Below are 17,644 nucleotides of genomic sequence, written 5' to 3' on the forward strand. Positions count from 1 at the left end.
TGAATTGTTAATGATGAACATTGGAAGAGATATAATATAGTTAGTGCCTCCCATATCACTCTGGAACCTTTTTTGTTTGCTATGGGTAAAATGCAAATGATATAAAATTTACCATTGTAACCATTTTAAACTATACAATTCAGTATTAAATGTGTTGACAATATTTTACAGCCATGACCACTGTCTGGTTCCAGGACTTTTTCATGACTGCAAAAGGAAATGCAGTACCCATTAGATAATCATTCCCCACCTGAAATTTTGGATGAATTCTAAAAAACAATTTGTTAGACATTGCTATGAAATATTGTGCAAAATATTAATATTTTCAATAGCCATTATGGGAAGTATTGAACATTTATTCTTTGTTTTTTTAATATTTATTTCTTTATTAGTGCATGTGAGAAAGGGGAAGAGCAGAGGGATGGAGAGAATCTCAACCATATTCCCTGCTGAGTGTAAAACCTGATATGGGGTGATCTCATGACCCTGAAATCATGACCTGAGCTGAAATCAAGAATCAGATCCTCAATTGACTGAGCCACCCAGTTTTGAATATTTATTTGAATTCATATTTCTGTAATATGGTAGAAAACTTATAATTGGGGGGAGAATAGACATTTTAGAGCTTGAAGAGTTAAATAGTAGGCTAGTGTTAGAGCTGGAATTACAGTCTAGTTCTTTTGGCATCCAGTGTTCTTCTCACTCTCCCATGCTTCTAGATTCAGCGAGGTAAATTAGATATCTTATTTCATGAATCATTTTGTATTTTTGTATCAATGGAGAAATTAAGATTTACAACCAAGGGGGTGCCTTTTGGCTCATCAGTTAACTGTCTGACTCTTGGTTTCTGCTCAGGTCATGATCTCAGAGTCTGCTTGAGATTATCTCCCTCTTCTCCCCCTGCTGGCTCTCTTTCTCTCAAATAAATAATAAAATCTTAAAAAAAATTTTGTAACAGACTAATGACAAGCCACTCCATGTCTCTAATGGGCCCTCTGTATACTTTGTGGAAGATACCACTTTGGGTGTGATAATACAACAGCTAGCCAGAGAGGGGAGTTATGAACAGTTATTCATATATCAGTCATTTGCTCTGCTTATTGATAATTTTTTCTCAATATCACCATTCTAATGCGAAGTGCCTTGCAAATTTAATAGATCAGTTGCAACAGTCTTTAAAGATGTTAGGAAGAAACTACTTGAATAATTTGTTGCTAGGAAGCTTTCACTTCAGAGCTGTCACATTTTGAATTTTAGGTTGGAAGTAACATTCGTGTTTTCATGTGATTTCTTTTAAGAGTACTATGTATCTCTATAAGTAGTTATTAATGATCAGCTTATGTCATTGAGCCTTTGGGCCATTAAGATTAAACTAGGGTGACACATAATAATGTTTTATTTCCTTTTAGGACAAGAAAGAGATGGCCATCAGTGACTGCAACAAAGGTATAACTTTTTAATCTTGTTATATGTTAACATATAAGAGCATTACCTCAGCTGAGCAAATACAGTCAGTCAAATGTGTGTAGTTGACCCTTGAACAACACGAGTTTAAACTGCATAGGTCTACTTATACATGGATTTTTTTTTCAATAAATACAGTAAAGAACTCTAAATGTATTTTTCTTACGATTTTCTTATTCTTAACATTTTCTTTTCTCTAGCTTCTATTACTATAAGAATATAGTGTATAATAAATATAACATACAGAGTACATGCTAATCAACTGTTACTGGTAAGGCTTTGGGTCAACAGTAGGCTATTAGTAGTTAAGTTTTGGGGGATCAAAAAGTATATGTGGATTTTTGGTTGCATGGGGGTTGGGGGTCAGCGCCCCTAACCCCTGCATTGTTCAAGGGTCAACTCTACTTGTACATGTGTATCCCTTACTCTGGGACTTTTAAAGAAGCAGCTTTATAGTTCAGCCTTCTTAGAGGTACTGTATAGTAGTCATCTTAGCATAAACACACTTTTAAATGGAAAGTTCTGTCAGTTTACCCTGTATTAGTGAATATGTGAAGAAAAATTCAAAGCTGCCTTGGCAACAGAACTCATGGAACAGAATTTACTTGTATGTAGTGTCTAAATTACTTTCCTTGGGGATTTAAATTGAAGCTCTTAGCTGTTGCTAGGGCATCTGGATCTGTGTGTTTGTGGAGAGGGGGGCGGCTATCGGAGGGGCAGCTTCTGTTAGGGAATTGGGACTCTCTTCACATGCAGTAATTCTTCCAGACCCACTTGCCATCATTTTAATTATCTCTTCAGGTTCCAAACAGTGAACCAAGACTTTGCTCTCTCATACCTGAGTTTCATTACAGTCTCTTCGTCCCACCAACTTATAGAGACACTCCCAGCCATAGGATCACTTTTGGGTTGTTGGTTGGTTGGTTTTGGTTTTTTCCCCCAAAGGTTTCCAGATAGGCCTGACCATTGTCTTGCCTTTCTGACCAGCTTGGTTTGGAGAACACACTTTTCCTTGCATCCTACTACTCTTAGGAATTCCTAGAAAATTACTAGTTTTTGTAATTTCTTTTTCCAGTTTTTTCCATCTTTGGATAATATTTTCTCTGAGAAAATTAAAGAATTGGAAAGAACTTTGTATGTTATCTAGTCCTACTCATGCTCGGCATGAATTCCTCTTTTTTTTTTCTTTACATTAATTAATCACCTTATTTCTGGCTTTCTTGGAGATATTTGGTATTTCTTGATATCTGAATGAAACTGTTAGTACCTTTGAATCCAGCGAAGTACTTTTGATCTATTATATTTTGGGCTGGAACTAATTCTGAATGTGCTGTTTTGTTTGGAGAGAAGGTGTTCAACCTTAATTTGTGTGAGATGTGTGGGTTAGAAGTGTTTAAATTAGGAACAAGTTACTGATGTTTAGACCTTTTTTTGTAACCAAATCATGCGAAAATGCCTTTTAAGCGTGATTAGCAGGGCATACACCAGGAAAAAGTTCATTTCCAGCTGTACCTCAAAGTGTAGGGGTACAAAAATGAGAGGAAGCAGAGGAAAGTGTTTTCGAGATTTGTTTTTGGATTTGCTTAAACTAATATTCATGTGTTTATACATAGTAATTATTAGCCGTATACATTGTACTCATAGGCAAAACCATTGACAGTAGTATGGTTTACTACCTACCCACACCAGATACATATGTAAGGCTCACTCAGTTCATAAACCTTCTTGGTATAAGACTTAACAGCATCTTTGTGAGGTCATATTGGAGCTCATTAGCACTAGTCATGTGGAATAATATTTAATATTAGTATTTAATGTCACTCACCTTAGACATTTTGGTTTTGGCATAAAGTTAAGTTCATTCTCTTTACATGGATCAGGAAAGAAAAATCACATGGTTAGGGTGTTGTGTTGATTTTAGAGGTTTTTATAAAGTGATCTTGGGACAAGTTATTTCTCTTCAATATATATTTGCATTATTAGAATTTATCCACTAGTTGAAAAGGAGGCAGTGTCTGGGTTAAAATGTAAACTAGGGGGTTGAGTTTTTTAAAAAGATGTAGTAGAGGTCACTGGAGAACTTTTCCTGTGGATATTATGATATTGCAGTTGGGAATATTTTAAGAGAAGGTGATGTACCAGACTAAGGGGAGGTTGACTGCATGTAAAGTTGAAATGTTATGGGATTTGGGTTCTTCTTTCAGAAAACCTTCTCCTGAAACAGTATCCCCCACTAACTAGTGTACCATTTCTCTGACCCTCTTCATCACAATAATTATCTGTGCTTGCTATGTCTATTTTGTCTTCTCCCATTCTCTCATTCCACATCCATTAGGCTTCTGTTCCATCCATAGCACTGGGAAACTTCCCTTGTAAAGGTCATCCACCACTTGATCTTGCTCAACTCAATAGTTGCTTCTCTATCCTCTCTTTCTTACTTGCATTTAATAACACTGTATCATTCCTCTTTTTTGTTTGTTTGTTTGTTTCATTGGCTATTCCTTCTTAGTTTTGCTGGCTTCTCAATCATTATTCTTGACATTTTTAAAGTTGCTAGATCTTAATCACACATAGGGCCCTCTTCTTTTTTTTTCTCTATAAATTTTCCTTATGTGATATCATCCAGTTCTTAAACATTAAATGCCATCTGTATGCTGGAGTTTATATCTTCAGCTCTTCCCTTTGGTCTGCACCCCTGTGTCCTGTTGCAAACTTGACATCTCAAGATTCTTGGATGTCTGCTTAAGCACTGAAGATTTGAGGTGCCCAGAACAGACTGAGGCCTCCTCAGTCCACTCTCCTACATACCCACAAACAACTTGTAGTTCGGTTTTTCCATTCTTAAAAGTGGCATTACCATCCACTCGTTTATTCTCTTTCATTCCACATGGTTAAATGAATTAGCATGTCCTATGGGCTCTAATTCAAAGGCATATACTCAGTCTGGCCTTTTCAATCCCTCTCCACAATTATCAGCTTAGCCAACATTTTTTGTTATCTGGACCACTGCAGTAGCCTGCCAGCTGCCTCACTGCTTTCATTCTTGCCCTCCATGCTGCGGCCAGAAGGATCTTTTAAAACTGTAAATTAGATGATGCCTTTAGTCTGTCTACTTGAAACCATTCCAGTGGCTTCTCATCACACTTAGGAAAAAGTATCAGCTCCTTTCCCTGGCCAACAAGGCCTCCATGATCTGGTCTGTGTGTATCTTCAGTTTTACCCCTTCCCCAGCCCTGAACTTTGTCACTAACATGCCGATGTCATTACTGTTTTAGAGCCTTTACTCTTGTTGGTCCCTCTTTCTGGTACACTCCTTTCAAATGGCTGCTCTCCCTCAGATATTCCCTTTTCACTGTCTTTGACCACTCTCTGAGGTTACCTTATTTCCCCCTTCATTTGCATTTACTTATCTTGTTTTATTTTTATGTAGAGCACTGTGACGGTCTGAAATGACATATCTGTATGCTGTCTGCTTTTTGCCTATTAGAATAGCTTAAAGCTTCATGAGTCGGAGGACCTTGTCTGTCTTGTTTACCACTATACTCTAGAGATACACTACGTGAGGTACATCTATTAGGTAGTAAAGAAATAGTTACTGAAAACAGATATGAATAAAAATTGAATATATTACTTGAAGGAAAAAGTTCTAGAGCCATGACCTTGATTTTTGACAGAAAAATAAACAATTAAAAGGAATAGGAGAAATGCAGTATAGTTGATCCAAAACATGGCCCAGGGGTTTTTTAGGACAGTCATCGCTGATAAAATAAAGGATATTATGCACTGGTGACCTTAAGGTGTTGGAATAGAAGTCTGAAGGAACAATGAGGTTTTAGCTAAAAATGTAACCTCAGTAGTCATGGCATAAGCTCACTTGTTGAGGCCTAGGAAAAAGAGAATGATAGAGTCTGCCACCAAATGGTTTCCCCTTAACTCTTAATTTGTACCTTCAGATTCTCTCTCACTTCTGCACCATACACATGGGCTCCGTGTTCTGGCCTGTTCTGAACTAGATGAAGGGCAAGTATGTGAAAATAGGACTTTGGGTGTAGACCTGGATTTAGTAAACTACAGCCAACAAGTCATATCCAGCCTTCCACCTGCTTGTGTTACAGTGCATGAGTTAAGAATGGCTTTTACATTTTTAAATGCTTGGAAATCAAAAGAGAAGTATTTTGTGACATAGGAAAATTATGTGAAACTCCAAGTCCAGTATCCATAAACAAAGGTTTATTAGAGCACAGCCATCTTGATTTACTTATACATCATCTGTGGTTGCTTTTGTGCTATAGAAGCAGGATTGAGTAGTTGTGACAGAGATGGTCTGTCCTGCAAAGTGGAAAATATTTATTGTCTTGCCCTTTACAGAAAATGTTTGCCAGTGCCAGCTGTAGCATTTGACAAATGACTCTTCCTTTTAGACCCTTGGAGGATGGTTAATAAAGAAACACAATATAGCTGGGGATGTGCAGGCCCTTTTTCTTCATGATAACAATGATATCTTCTCTTTTTACAGCAATTCAGTTAAACCCCAACTATATCAGGGCAATATTGAGGAGAGCAGAGTTGTACGAAAAAACTGACAAGCTAGATGAAGCCCTGGAGGACTATAAATCCATATTAGAAAAAGATCCATCAGTATATCAAGCAAGAGAAGCTTGCATGGTAAACCTAATTTTTAAAAAATATTTTTTGTGCTTGTGCCTGTGTTGCTACTCATTGAATCTTAAGTAATCCTTTGGGACCCAACTACCTTCCATTTATATATTTTTTTCCATTTACATATTTTTAAGGGCTTATCAAAATATATGGGAGATCTAACTTTGAAGTGGTGGTCACAGACCCTCTGTGACCATGTACAATTTAATTTCCACTCTGTAAGCCTTAATTGTGCAAACCTTTAATCTATAGGATTAATAAGAACTGTTTCATTGTTGGACTAAGGAAATTTTTTGCACTATAATTGTACAGTTTAGTCCAAAATGAGTCTCAGTGTTACAGGTAATAAACTTCTGGTTTTCTGCCCATCCTTTTCAGTTGCCAAGTTTCTATTTACTATCATATGGCCAGCCTATTTCTAATTAAATATATTCCAGATTAGCCCTATTACCTTAAAATTACTCTTACTCTTGTCCATGGCACTACAGGTTTTGCTTTTAATAAATGTCATAATATTCTTATGTCTGTTGTCAATTAGCTAAATGTTACTGGTTTTCTCCCCTTAAAAACTTTTAACTCCAGGGGCACCTACGTGATGCAGTTGGCTGAGTATCCAGCTGTTGATTTCGGCTGGGGTCATGATCCCAGGGTCAGGAGATTGAGCCTCACTTCAGGCTCCACCCTTAGCGGGGAGTCTGCTTGAGATTCTCTCTCTCTCTCCCTTCTGCCTCTCCTACCCATACTCTTTCTCTCTCTCTAAAATAAATAAATCTTTAAAAAAAAAAATCACAAATTAATTTTTTTAACTCCAGATCTGTGCATCTAGCTTTAACGTACTCTTTATCTCTTAAGATGCAGAGCAGCATATACTCTAAAAGATATGCTACAGAATCAGATGTGTAAATGTTATTGCCCCAATATAGTGGATGTTCAAATAAATTCAACAAACACTGACTTCATTAAACAGATTTCTTCACTGCCAGACTTTTCAGAGAGCCATCAGGATGGAGAGGGGTGTCGTGAACACCAGCCCACAGCACAGATCACAGGCCTCCAGCAGACAAGGGGGAAGGGAAGCTACAGATCTGTTTTATTTAAGCCAAACTTTTTTGTTTTTGTTTTTAATTGAAACCAGCATTTAAAAATTAGAAGATTTTACTAGATGGAAATCTAAATCAGATTCTTCTTAAAAATTGGGAGATAGGGGCAGCCCGGGTGGCTTTAGTGCTGCCTTCAGCCCAGGGCATGATCCTGGAGACCCAGAATTGAGTCCCGCGTCAGGCTCCCGGCATGGAGCCTGCTTCTCCCTCTGCCTGTGTCTCTGCCACTCACTCGCTCGCTCTCTCTCTCATTAATAAATAAATAAAATCTTTTTTAAAAAAAATTGGGACCTAGATGTGGACTTTCTGGGTCCTTCTTGAACTGCTGTGTATTGGCATTCGCCTGGAACTCTCCAGCTCACCACTGACCACATCACTCTTTGTTGCCCATAACGTGGAATCCTTTCCTTATTTACGTATCCTGTGTGGCTGCTGAGAGCATTTGAGCCTCTGCTATGTAGGATTTCCCACTCATTTCAGACCTGAGAAATATTGACTAATTGCTCTGCATTAATGTCTTAGGTGGTTTGGGTTTTGTTTTTACACACACTTGAGATGAACTCCTTTACTAATAACTGATTATTTATTTATCTAGAAATGGAATAATAGAAGACAGACTGGTTTGGATCATTAAAACACATAAGCATTTTGAAACCAGATTTAATCCTTTGACTTTTAACATCTCTGAAGCGTGGTAGGATTTACTTAAATTTGAAACAAGGAAAGAGAATAGAGTTCTTAAAATCTTGGCCAAATTCTTGGTGGCCTCTCTATTGTGATCACATTAGTTTTAAACCTTCTAAAAGGAAGCCTTTTATATTAGTTGTTATGTGCATGAAGAATTTATTTTATTTTGAATTATTATATCTGGATTGTTATTAAAATTGCAAGTACTTAGGGCCAGTTACAGAACTAAAAGCAGCCGTATGAGACTCTAATCTGGATCAGTGGTTTTCAAGTGGGATGATTTGGTTTCCAGGGATGTTTACTTTGATTGTCTTGGCTAGAGTGATACTCTTAGCATATAATGGCCAGGGATCCTCTAAACCTCCTATAATGCACAAGACAGCCCTCGCCTCTCTCCCCCCTGCAACAAAAAATTACGTAGCTAGAATATCAGTAGTGCCAAGATTGAAAACCTTGAATTTGGTGATCATTTAGGAACATCCAATATTGATCTGATCATTTTCAACAAATTAGATTATAGTAAGAAAGGACTTCCAGTTAAAGAATACAAATCAGCCAAAAATTTAAAGATATATGACCCATAATCCCACCACCTAAAAATACTACTGTAAACATCTGGAATGTATTCTTTCAGAAATGTTTTTGTCTGTATTATCAGATTTTTATAGAGGTCCTCCCCAGGCCACTGTGCCCAGAACTGGGAATATAGCAGTGAACTGAACAAGGCTCCTGTGTTTGTGTATCTCCCTCACAAATACTTGTTTTTTTTCTGTATTTAATAGGATCATATATATGTACATCACCTGATCTGACTTTCACATTAAGTTTTTGTTTTTCAGATTGAAAATAAAGCCAAAAGATTTTTCACCAACCCTTGTTTCTCCTTTTTTCCCCTCAGAGATTACCTAAGCAGATTGAAGAACGTAATGAAAGGCTAAAGGCAGAGATGTTAGGTAAGTTTGCTTCTCTTTCTTTCTCATGACTCTAGTAGCTAGGAGGTGCGGAATGAGGGAAAGCAGGATTTGGCACTTTTTGCTGGAGGAGAACACAGCAGTTAGAAATAGCTTTGGGGCCCTTCATTTGTTTTGTGAGGTATAACCATGGTGCTAGCAGGGTCTGAGCTGTCTTTGACTCTAGAAAGTTTAGAGTGGTTTAGAAAGGATGGATGTCAGCTTTTGAAGAACTAAACTTCTATTTTGTTTTTCCTGAGAACTTTGCCCACTTCAAGAATGCAAATATAATTCAACCTGGGATCCCACTAACCTCTATTTCAGATCATGAATCTCATGAAAACAATTGAGTTTCTTCCTTGAGTAAATGACTTGAGTTTTAAATTTCATTAGAATACAGCTATTGCAAATGCAAACCATATCAGAAACAAGGGAATGTTTGTTTTGAAAATGGCATTGAGAGTGTTTGAGAAGACACGAAAGGGCAAGTTTGGAGTAGATAGAGGAACAGAAGACTGTAAGTAGAGCATAGGACAGATGGACTCAGGGTTTAGTTCTTATATTTGTCAAAACATTTTATAGTTGGAATCAGAAGCCCTCTCATGAACAGTCTGCTTGACTAAGGGGAGTAATGGTTCCTGGACTGTCCAGCATAATCTCATAGCCTCTCTGATATTTCCCTGCTCAAGATTTGTTTGGTGTTCCTTCCTGAAATGAGTATTTTCTAAATACACCATGTGGGTTGAATAATATATTGCAATCACATGGACATAAGGGAAAAACCTTAAAATAAATTGAACTTGGCCATTTATGGCCTTCAGGTATCATATCTAGAGAATGAGAACATATTTTCCAAAGAATCACTCTGCTAGCAGAGCTGATTAAGAAAAAGCCATTAAACCTAGATAGTCCACAACCCTCTAGCCTCTGCTGAGAACTGTTTGAGAGTTGGGGAGACTTCGGGAGCCTTCTCCAGTTTTTCTAAAACAGGCTCTTTCCCTAATTTACATATTTAAATATGACACCATGTTTGAGCAGAAAAATTATTTTGGAGGTGCTCTTTCTTCAAAGAAGAAGGGAAAGAGCATTTTCTACCTATACTAACAAGGACTTGGTTTTAGAAAAAAGACAGTATCTGTACTTGCTGAAAGAGATGATGTTGGGGTGGCTTTGGTAGACTTGGAGGAGACCCTTAGACGTTTTTTTTTTTTTTTTTTGAGCCAGTATGAAACCGTAAAGGGATGTATATAAACTGAATCTTGCAGCCATTGTCAACTTTAGATGGAATCAAAACTTCATTTCTCCCTGCCTGGCTGGCTCAGTCCATCTAAAGTCTCATGAGCTAGTTTCTATCTCCATGGCTTTGGGCTTTACTTATATTGTTCTCTCCATTTGAAATATTCAAGTTGAGTTCATTCTCCTTTGCTTCTGTAATGAATTCTCTGATCAGACTTAAGCAGTTTAAGTTGTTTGGTAAATAATGTTTGTTGTTACACATAAATAGTGTGAATGGCTTTATCTTCTCTTTATCTTCTAAGTATAAGGATCATGAATAAGATCTTGCCTTTAGGTGTTCCCTACCTTCAGAGAGCCTAAAAGAGAGAATGACCCTGTGTGGAATCCCAGCCGCACAAAAGCTTTCTGGAGTTCTTCCCTCCCTGATACAAATGATGTGACTGTGCTTCACATTCTAAGAGAGCCTTGGATGCTACTCATTCTGCAAAATAATGTCACCCCTTAGATATTCTGAGCAAGCTTTTTGCAGTGGACTGCACAATTTTTAGTGCTGGTTTCTCCAAGGATGCTGGCTTCTGCTGAAAAACCGGCAGTTAAAGATTTGAAAAACTGCTCAACACCATTTGTCATTGGCATTTACGAAGTTAGGTAATTATTTAACAAAGTGGGCTTTTATTTAGATTTGTTCAATAATCTTTGACTTGCTTTTCTTTTCTCAGTAACTTGACTGCATTTTTGTTGGAAAGAAGAACCATGTAGCTGCCTCCATGGTGGGGGGGGGGAATCCTAATTTAAATAACAAAGGGAGTAGAACACACTTAAGCATCTTGCTCCTCCCTTCCTAGCCTGTCATTTAGAAATATCATTAGAACAAGAGTGGAGACCCATAGTGGCCATCCATCATAGTGCTGCAGTCCTTGCTAATCAGGTTGGCTTCAGATTTGAGGAAAGAGGTCAGCAACTGAAGTGTTTCCTTTCGTCTTTTTCTCTGGAAAGATTAGCTCCATGGCTGTAATAAGCCAGGAAATTTAAACAGTGAAAGGATTTGGGGGATGGTTAGTGGTGCTAGGCAGAGCACCCCAGGAAGCTCAGAGCTTTTTTTTAAGTGACTGGTAGTACAAGTGATCAATGCCCTATTTATTTGGCTTTGCTTAAATCTAGTGATTTTCATTTTTTTTATTTAAATAGATTTTTTTTTTTTAAACCTTATATGGGGATCCCTGGGTGGCTCAGCTGTTTAGTGCCTGCCTTCGGCCTAGGGCACAATCCTGGAGTCCCAGGATCGAGTCCCACATCAGGCTCCCTGCCTGTGTCTCCGCCTCTCTCTCTCTCTGTACTCTCATGAATAAATAAATAAAATCTTTAAAAACAAAAAACCTTATATGATTACACCAAATTAGAACAACTAGTTAAAGAAAAAAAGTCTTACGTGGTATTTTATTTGTATAATTCAAATGTATAGCATTTTTATAATCAGAATAACCAGGAAGTTTGAGGAACATGAAATTTGAAATCAGATTTGGATGGTAGGCACAGCCTTATGAGTAGCTATATCTAATTTATTTCCTGTTTTGGTTTCACAGCATTAAATTTTTTTCCACATAGGTAAACAGTAAAAACACTTTCAGATGAGACATTTTCAGAATCCCTGAGGCTCCTCTGCTCAGCTGGAGGAAACTGAGGGCAGATCTTTAGTGTACTGCTCTGCCCTCAGGAGCATCTTGAGAAGCATGGCTGTTTAACCCTGGGGAGACAGACGAGAGCCTTCCTGGGGTTAGGTTCTATACACAGGGAGTGGTGAGGTGAGCCTCATATTGGTAGCTATGCCAGGAGAGCAAGAGATGTGTACTTGGAGGCCAGATAATGATGCTCACATAGATCTCTGAATAAGCCTTGGTTGCAAATAAAAAAGAATGGGATTGTGTATTTTCACAAAATGTGAGAGAGACACTCTGCCTGGGCAGCCTGTCCCACTGATCACTAGTGACAGGTATCCCCAGTTAGTTTTTAATACCAGCTTCTCTGATCAAAATTCCACTGAACAGCTATGAAAGCAAGGTATCTTTTGGGGCTGGTTCTCAGAATGCATTGCTCAGACCAGCTTCACGTGAGAACTCATTCAAAACGCACATTTTCAGTCCTTCTGAATCAGAGATTGCGGTGGAACACAGCACTCAGTTCTGACAACCCCTCTAGGTGTTTTCTGGTGCACACTTGAGTTTATCCACCACTGTGAGGGGTGTGACTGCTGCACGGGAGCAGCATCGTGGGAGGTGCATTGCAGGGATGCAGCCAGGAGTGGTCAGCCGTTCTGCTCTGAGAGAGAAGCAGAGGTCACTAAGCAGAAGCAGCAGGTCACTGAATTTTACCTTTCCCTCTTTGTGCTGTAGCTGCAGCAGAGAAAAAAGAAAAAGATATTTGAGAATGTACTAGACTTGAGATGTCAGACACCTCTCTGTGGCCATCGATTCCTTGCCGTGTTCCATTTCTGGTGTTTATTTGGACAAGGTGTCACTGGAGAAATTGAGTCAGCTCACTGTAGGTTGTCACCATTTACCAAGTCTTAGGGTGGCATTATGTCCCAGTAGCAGGTATAGCTTGTGTTCCAACAGTTCCATGAGATGCTACTCTTCTTACCATAACCAAGAGCTGCCAGGTTCCTGTCCTGACCTAGAAAATCTAGAGCCACAACTTGAAATTCACTGATTACCCCAAAGGAACCAGAGACAAGGAGCAGGACACAGCTCCAGAATCCTTTCCCACACTGCTTCCTGCCCGGCTGCTCTGGCGTACACCTGGGCCTTGATCACCATCCAGCCCAGGTCTTCCATTTGTATCATTATCTCCTTATAATCTCTTGAGACATATTTCTGCTCTCCTGATTCCTGAAGTTTCTCCAGAGTTCACTCCTGGCCATTAGCAACCTAATGAGCACACATTTGTGAACTGATTTAAGAATGCCATCTTGTACGATGCCATGATCAAGAACTACATAAGGATGCTTAGGAGGAACTTGTTCATTATCTTGGCAAATATTGGACACATTCTGTTGGCTCTTCCTGTGCATGACATGCTTCTCTACTTTGCGTAGTAAAGGGTCCTAGACCCAGCTCCATTACCCAGGGTCACAAGAAAGCCTTGATATTGTCACTGACTCTTAAAACTGCTAAAGCCATATATGTGGATACCCTGGAAATCCAGGGTCTTTTTTTTTTTCATATTTTTCTTCATAGCACCCCTCCTAATCCTCATTAGAGACTATACATGCAGTGTTTTGTACTCTGGCCACATTAGTGTCTCCAAACCACTTCCTTGCTGTGGTTATTCCCTCTGGGAGTATCTGTGTAGATTTTCACTGCCCTGCTTTCTGCTTCATTTCCTGGTTGTCACTCCATCAGCTCCTCTCAGGGGAATGACTCCTGCTTCTTGGACAGTTCTCGGTAAGGCTTGTTTCAGCCTCCACTTTCACCCAAGAGCTAACGTAGGCATTTGATTTGGCTGTGAATTTTTTCTTTCATATCCTGTGCTGTCTCTTGATAGGCCTTTTGCTCAGAGGAAAGCAAGAGGCAGCTTGCGTGGCTTAGGGCCTATGTCATAAGAGGAAATGTGGTGTCAGGATTCAGGTGTATCCCATGGGGCCCAAACCCCAGGGATCTTAACAAATGGCATTCCTGGCTCTCTTCAGGGTAAATGGACTACTGCACAGTTAGTATCTCCAAAGAGCAGTTACACATAATGAGTCCGTGGGTTATTGTGATACCATGTTGCTTGGAAGCATGAAAACTATGATTTATCAAATCTGGATCCAGTGACAGGCGTCGATCTCTAGTCCTAAACGTTCTGGTCTGAGCACAGTTTTGGACTCTTCTCTTTGCCTGCAATCTAGTCTCACAGAGGAGATCCTAAGTCAAGGACATGTTGACACGTTCTGGCTGAGTGATGGTACCAGATCTGTAACAAATGGAAATTAGGAATTCCAGCTGGGTACGGCCCTCATAGCCGGAAGGGTGTCGAACTTGGCAGCCAGCGGAAAGGGTGGCAGACAGGCTAATTTAGCAAATGATCCTGTCTTAGGGACCAGAAGGCAGGCTGCCTTAGTCTCTGAGCATCCAACCTGACTCTAAACAGCAACAGGAAAACTCAGTGTGATTGTATATGTATTTATGAGCATCATCTCTACTGAAGGTGTTTCTCTGTTTTTGCCATAAACAGCAAAAGATGAATTTTTCATAAACCAAAAATTTGTTGGTTCTACCATAATGTTTTGCTCTGTTCCCTTCTGTTCTCATTGGCCTCAGTCTGATTTCAGAGCTGCTATTTTTTTTTTAAGATTTTATTTTTTTTAATTATTGTTCTTTTTTTAGGGAGTGGGGAGGAGCAGAGGGAGAGGGAAAGAATCTTAAGCAGGCTCCGTGCTAGGCACTGACATGGGGCTTAGTCTCACAACCCTAAGGTCATGATCTGAACTGAAATCAAGGGTCAGACACTTAACCGACTGAGCCAGCTAGCACCCCTTAAGATTTTATTTTTAAGTAATCTCTACACCCAACCTGGAGCTTGAACTTACAACCCCGAGATCAAGAGTTGTGTGCTCTGCCAACTGAGCCAACCAGGCATCCCTCAGAACTTCTTTCCAACATTATAGATATTCGAATGTTTGTTCAGTGAATAAATGGCTTCTTTCCCATGATGCTGCACTAACTTTCTGTCAGAATCCCCTCCAGACTCTTTCTTTGTTTTTAAAAGATTTTATTTATTCATGAGAGACACAGAGAAAGAGGCAGAGACACAGGCAGAGGAAGAAGCAGGCTCTCCATGGGGAGCCTGATGGGGGACTGGATCCCAGTACCCTGGGATCATGCCCTATGCAAAAGGCAGATGGTCAACCACTGAGCCACCCAGGTGTCCCCAGGCTCTTGTCTTTTGATTCATTCTTCCCTTTGCCACAGCGTTATTAACCCTTAAAGTTCAGTTCTCAAGCCATCAGTGACCTTCCCTGTGGCACAAGAACCAGAGACCTCTGGCCTGGCTCATAAGAACATGCCAGGATGTGCCCTTCCATCCAGCTTGGAACCCACTGGACACACTGCTCGCCCTTGCCCGCCCTTCTCTATACATTTATTTAAACCATTTTTGCCTGCCCTGCCCACTCCCTCCATCTCGGATGGCCGTGGTCCTGTCTGTTCTTAGGTAGGAATTCCTGTGTACACTCTTAGAAAAGACCAGATCTCCCCTCCTCCCTGCTTGTCCAGGGAGGAATCTTCTTACTAACTCTCCTGGCACTCTGTATCTCAGCTTAACACTGAGCTGCCTTCTGTGTGTGTGTCTCGTCTTCCCCATCACGTCTCAGCTTATTCTGGTGCAGTGATTCTCCTGTCTCTGCATCCCCAGCACACACAGCAGGATGCCATCACATAAATTTAGGACTGTTGGTCGAATTCAGGTCTGGTAACCTCAGGTCTTCTCTGATGTGGAGACTTTCTTATTGTGTATGGCGAATAAGTTACCTCAGGCACTTCGTGTCCATTGTCTCATTGAGCAAGTGGAACTTCCCATGTCCTGTTCTGTTCTGGAGATAATGTAGTAAAACTATTGTAGAATATTCTAAAGGCTGAGAACGGACAGAAGAAGAATGATCGCCTTAAGTGTAGGTTGAGTCCCAGAGAGAGAAGCAAGGTCAGATGAGAAGTTCCAGAGACTGATAGGGGGAACACCTGTAGGAGGAGTGGGTGGAGGGGCGGGAGCCGAAGCTGAGTGTGGAGCAGAGAGCTGGCGTTGCCCGTGGCAGAGAGAGGGATGCTGGCTAGGAAAAGTCACAAACCGCGAGGACCTAGTGCTGAGAGAGTTCCAGCAGAGCCACTGAGGAGCTACAGTTGCCTGTGGGAGTACCTTACCTGCCGCTGCCGGGCTCTGTTGGGCTCCGTCGGCAGGCGACAGGGATGCACAGCCCTGGCATGCAGCACAGCCCTGGCATGCAGCACAGCCACCCTGGCACCTGTGGCCAGAGAAGCACATTTGCACACATGCCACTCTAGAGAAGCAAAATATGCGAGGCTCATGGTGGCAGGCAGTTTCCTCCCCCAGTCAGGCCAAGTGGAAACCTGCAAGAGGTCCTAACTGTCCCTTTCCATCTGCAGCTGGAAGGCTTGTCCCCCTGCCACCTGTGGAACACAGGGTCACACCAGCGTCCTGGAACTGCCAGGACCTTAGGGCACTGTCGAGTGTACTCTCTCTGAGATGCCTGTCTTGCCACCCCTGCACAGGCCGGGGAGCTTCTGCCCAGGGCCCACTTTAGTCCTGTGTTTGTCACCCTGCCAGACAGAGTTTCTCAGAAGCCGAGAATAAACTACTCCGGAGCTCCTGCTGCATCACATAGTAGATACTTTACAGTTGGCGCTTTCAGTGCTTGCTCTGCAGTGAGATGGACTTGCAGTGGGCTCTCCTTCCAGGGGCAGGGGGAGGGATAGGGACCTGAGCAGAGGCTTGTTCGTGTAGGGTGGCCCTGCCGGTTTCAGGAAGTGTGATGTGACTCCTGGAGATTCATTCTCACTTAACTCCCTCTGTGTCAGGAGAGCCAGGGATTGTGCCAGCGGCGACATTTTACTCGGCTTCTTTAAATGTTTGTTCCCTCCCTGTCCTCCTTCCTCAACCCCAGAGCAGACTGCCAGGGTTCTGGGGAACTCACACCTACCCAAGGGTGCCCCCTCCTCTGTGCTGGTTGTGGCCCCTACCTGTGCATCCATCTGTTGGAGACCATGCCCTAGTCGGCACCCATGTGCAGGGCTGAACTGTGCCAGCAGTTCTCCTCAGATGGGCATGCTCAGCATTATGTGTTCAGGTTTAGGCTGGGGGATGCCTGCCTGCAGAATGGTCAGCCTGGGTTCTGGGAGCTTCCCCAGAATATGGTGAGCTCTGGGGTCTAAGTCTAGACTGAGACCAAAAGTTTTTTCCATGAATTATCAGAAAAGACCTTGATGTTTAAAGGCTGTGTGTCTAGAAGTTCTTTACCTGGGCTTTACTTCAAGGTGGGACGCCTCAGAGAAAGCTGCTAACAAGCAGGATGGTGGGAAGGAACCTATAGCTCCAATGATTAAGGATTTCTTTCCCTTTTACTCCCATTGTCCTCTCCATTGGGAACGGACCTGCAAGAAAAATTACAACAATTTAGAAAGGGTCGAAACTGTGTATTCACCTATCCCAGCCAAGATTTTCCAAAACACCCTTAGTTTCAAATATTCCATCTTATTGCCCCATGAGTCCCTGTAAATCTCTGAAAAATCCTGAAAACTCCAGCCTGTGACATACAAATTCCATGGCACTCTTAAATGTAGAATCAGCATAAAAATCCTAGGTTATACCATGTGTCTCAGTTTTGGCTGTTGGATGTGAGCTCACCTGGGTTAAGCCTGAATCCGAGGGAGAAGAGACTGAACTGTTGAGGTTGGCAGTGCTGTCAGATGAGCAAGAGCATTTGACATTTCTCATTTCCTGAGAAACGACAAGTTTGGTGTAGAAGCTAAGGCTTTCCTTAGTAAAGCAGGAGGCCCT

At 41.1% G+C, this 17,644-nt stretch overlaps 2 protein-coding genes across 4 annotated transcripts in view; one reads left to right on the forward strand and one right to left on the reverse strand.

Annotated features, from left to right (window-relative positions):
• TTC1 (tetratricopeptide repeat domain 1) overlaps positions 1-17,644 on the forward strand; it is a 48,820-nt gene that overhangs the window by 30,103 nt on the left and 1,073 nt on the right. For both annotated transcript variants that reach the window (XM_055324940.1, XM_055324939.1), the window contains exons 5-7: positions 1,410-1,446; positions 5,981-6,129; positions 8,809-8,863. In XM_055324940.1, coding sequence (XP_055180915.1) covers positions 1,410-1,446; positions 5,981-6,129; positions 8,809-8,863 — 241 coding nt within the window. The remainder of the gene's footprint in view (positions 1-1,409; positions 1,447-5,980; positions 6,130-8,808; positions 8,864-17,644) is intronic.
• PWWP2A (PWWP domain containing 2A) overlaps positions 1-17,644 on the reverse strand; it is a 64,386-nt gene that overhangs the window by 1,295 nt on the left and 45,447 nt on the right. The window contains exon 4 of one of the 2 annotated variants that reach the window (XR_008664353.1): positions 17,105-17,238. The gene's annotated coding sequence lies outside the window, so the exon portion shown is untranslated. Of the gene's footprint in view, positions 1-13,710; positions 17,239-17,644 lie in introns of those variants that run through there. The other variant, XR_008664352.1, reaches the window with a different exon arrangement.

Source organism: Nyctereutes procyonoides, unplaced genomic scaffold (assembly GCF_905146905.1).
Source record: "Nyctereutes procyonoides isolate TBG_1078 unplaced genomic scaffold, NYPRO_anot_genome, whole genome shotgun sequence".
NCBI classification, from domain to species: Eukaryota; Metazoa; Chordata; class Mammalia; order Carnivora; family Canidae; genus Nyctereutes; species Nyctereutes procyonoides.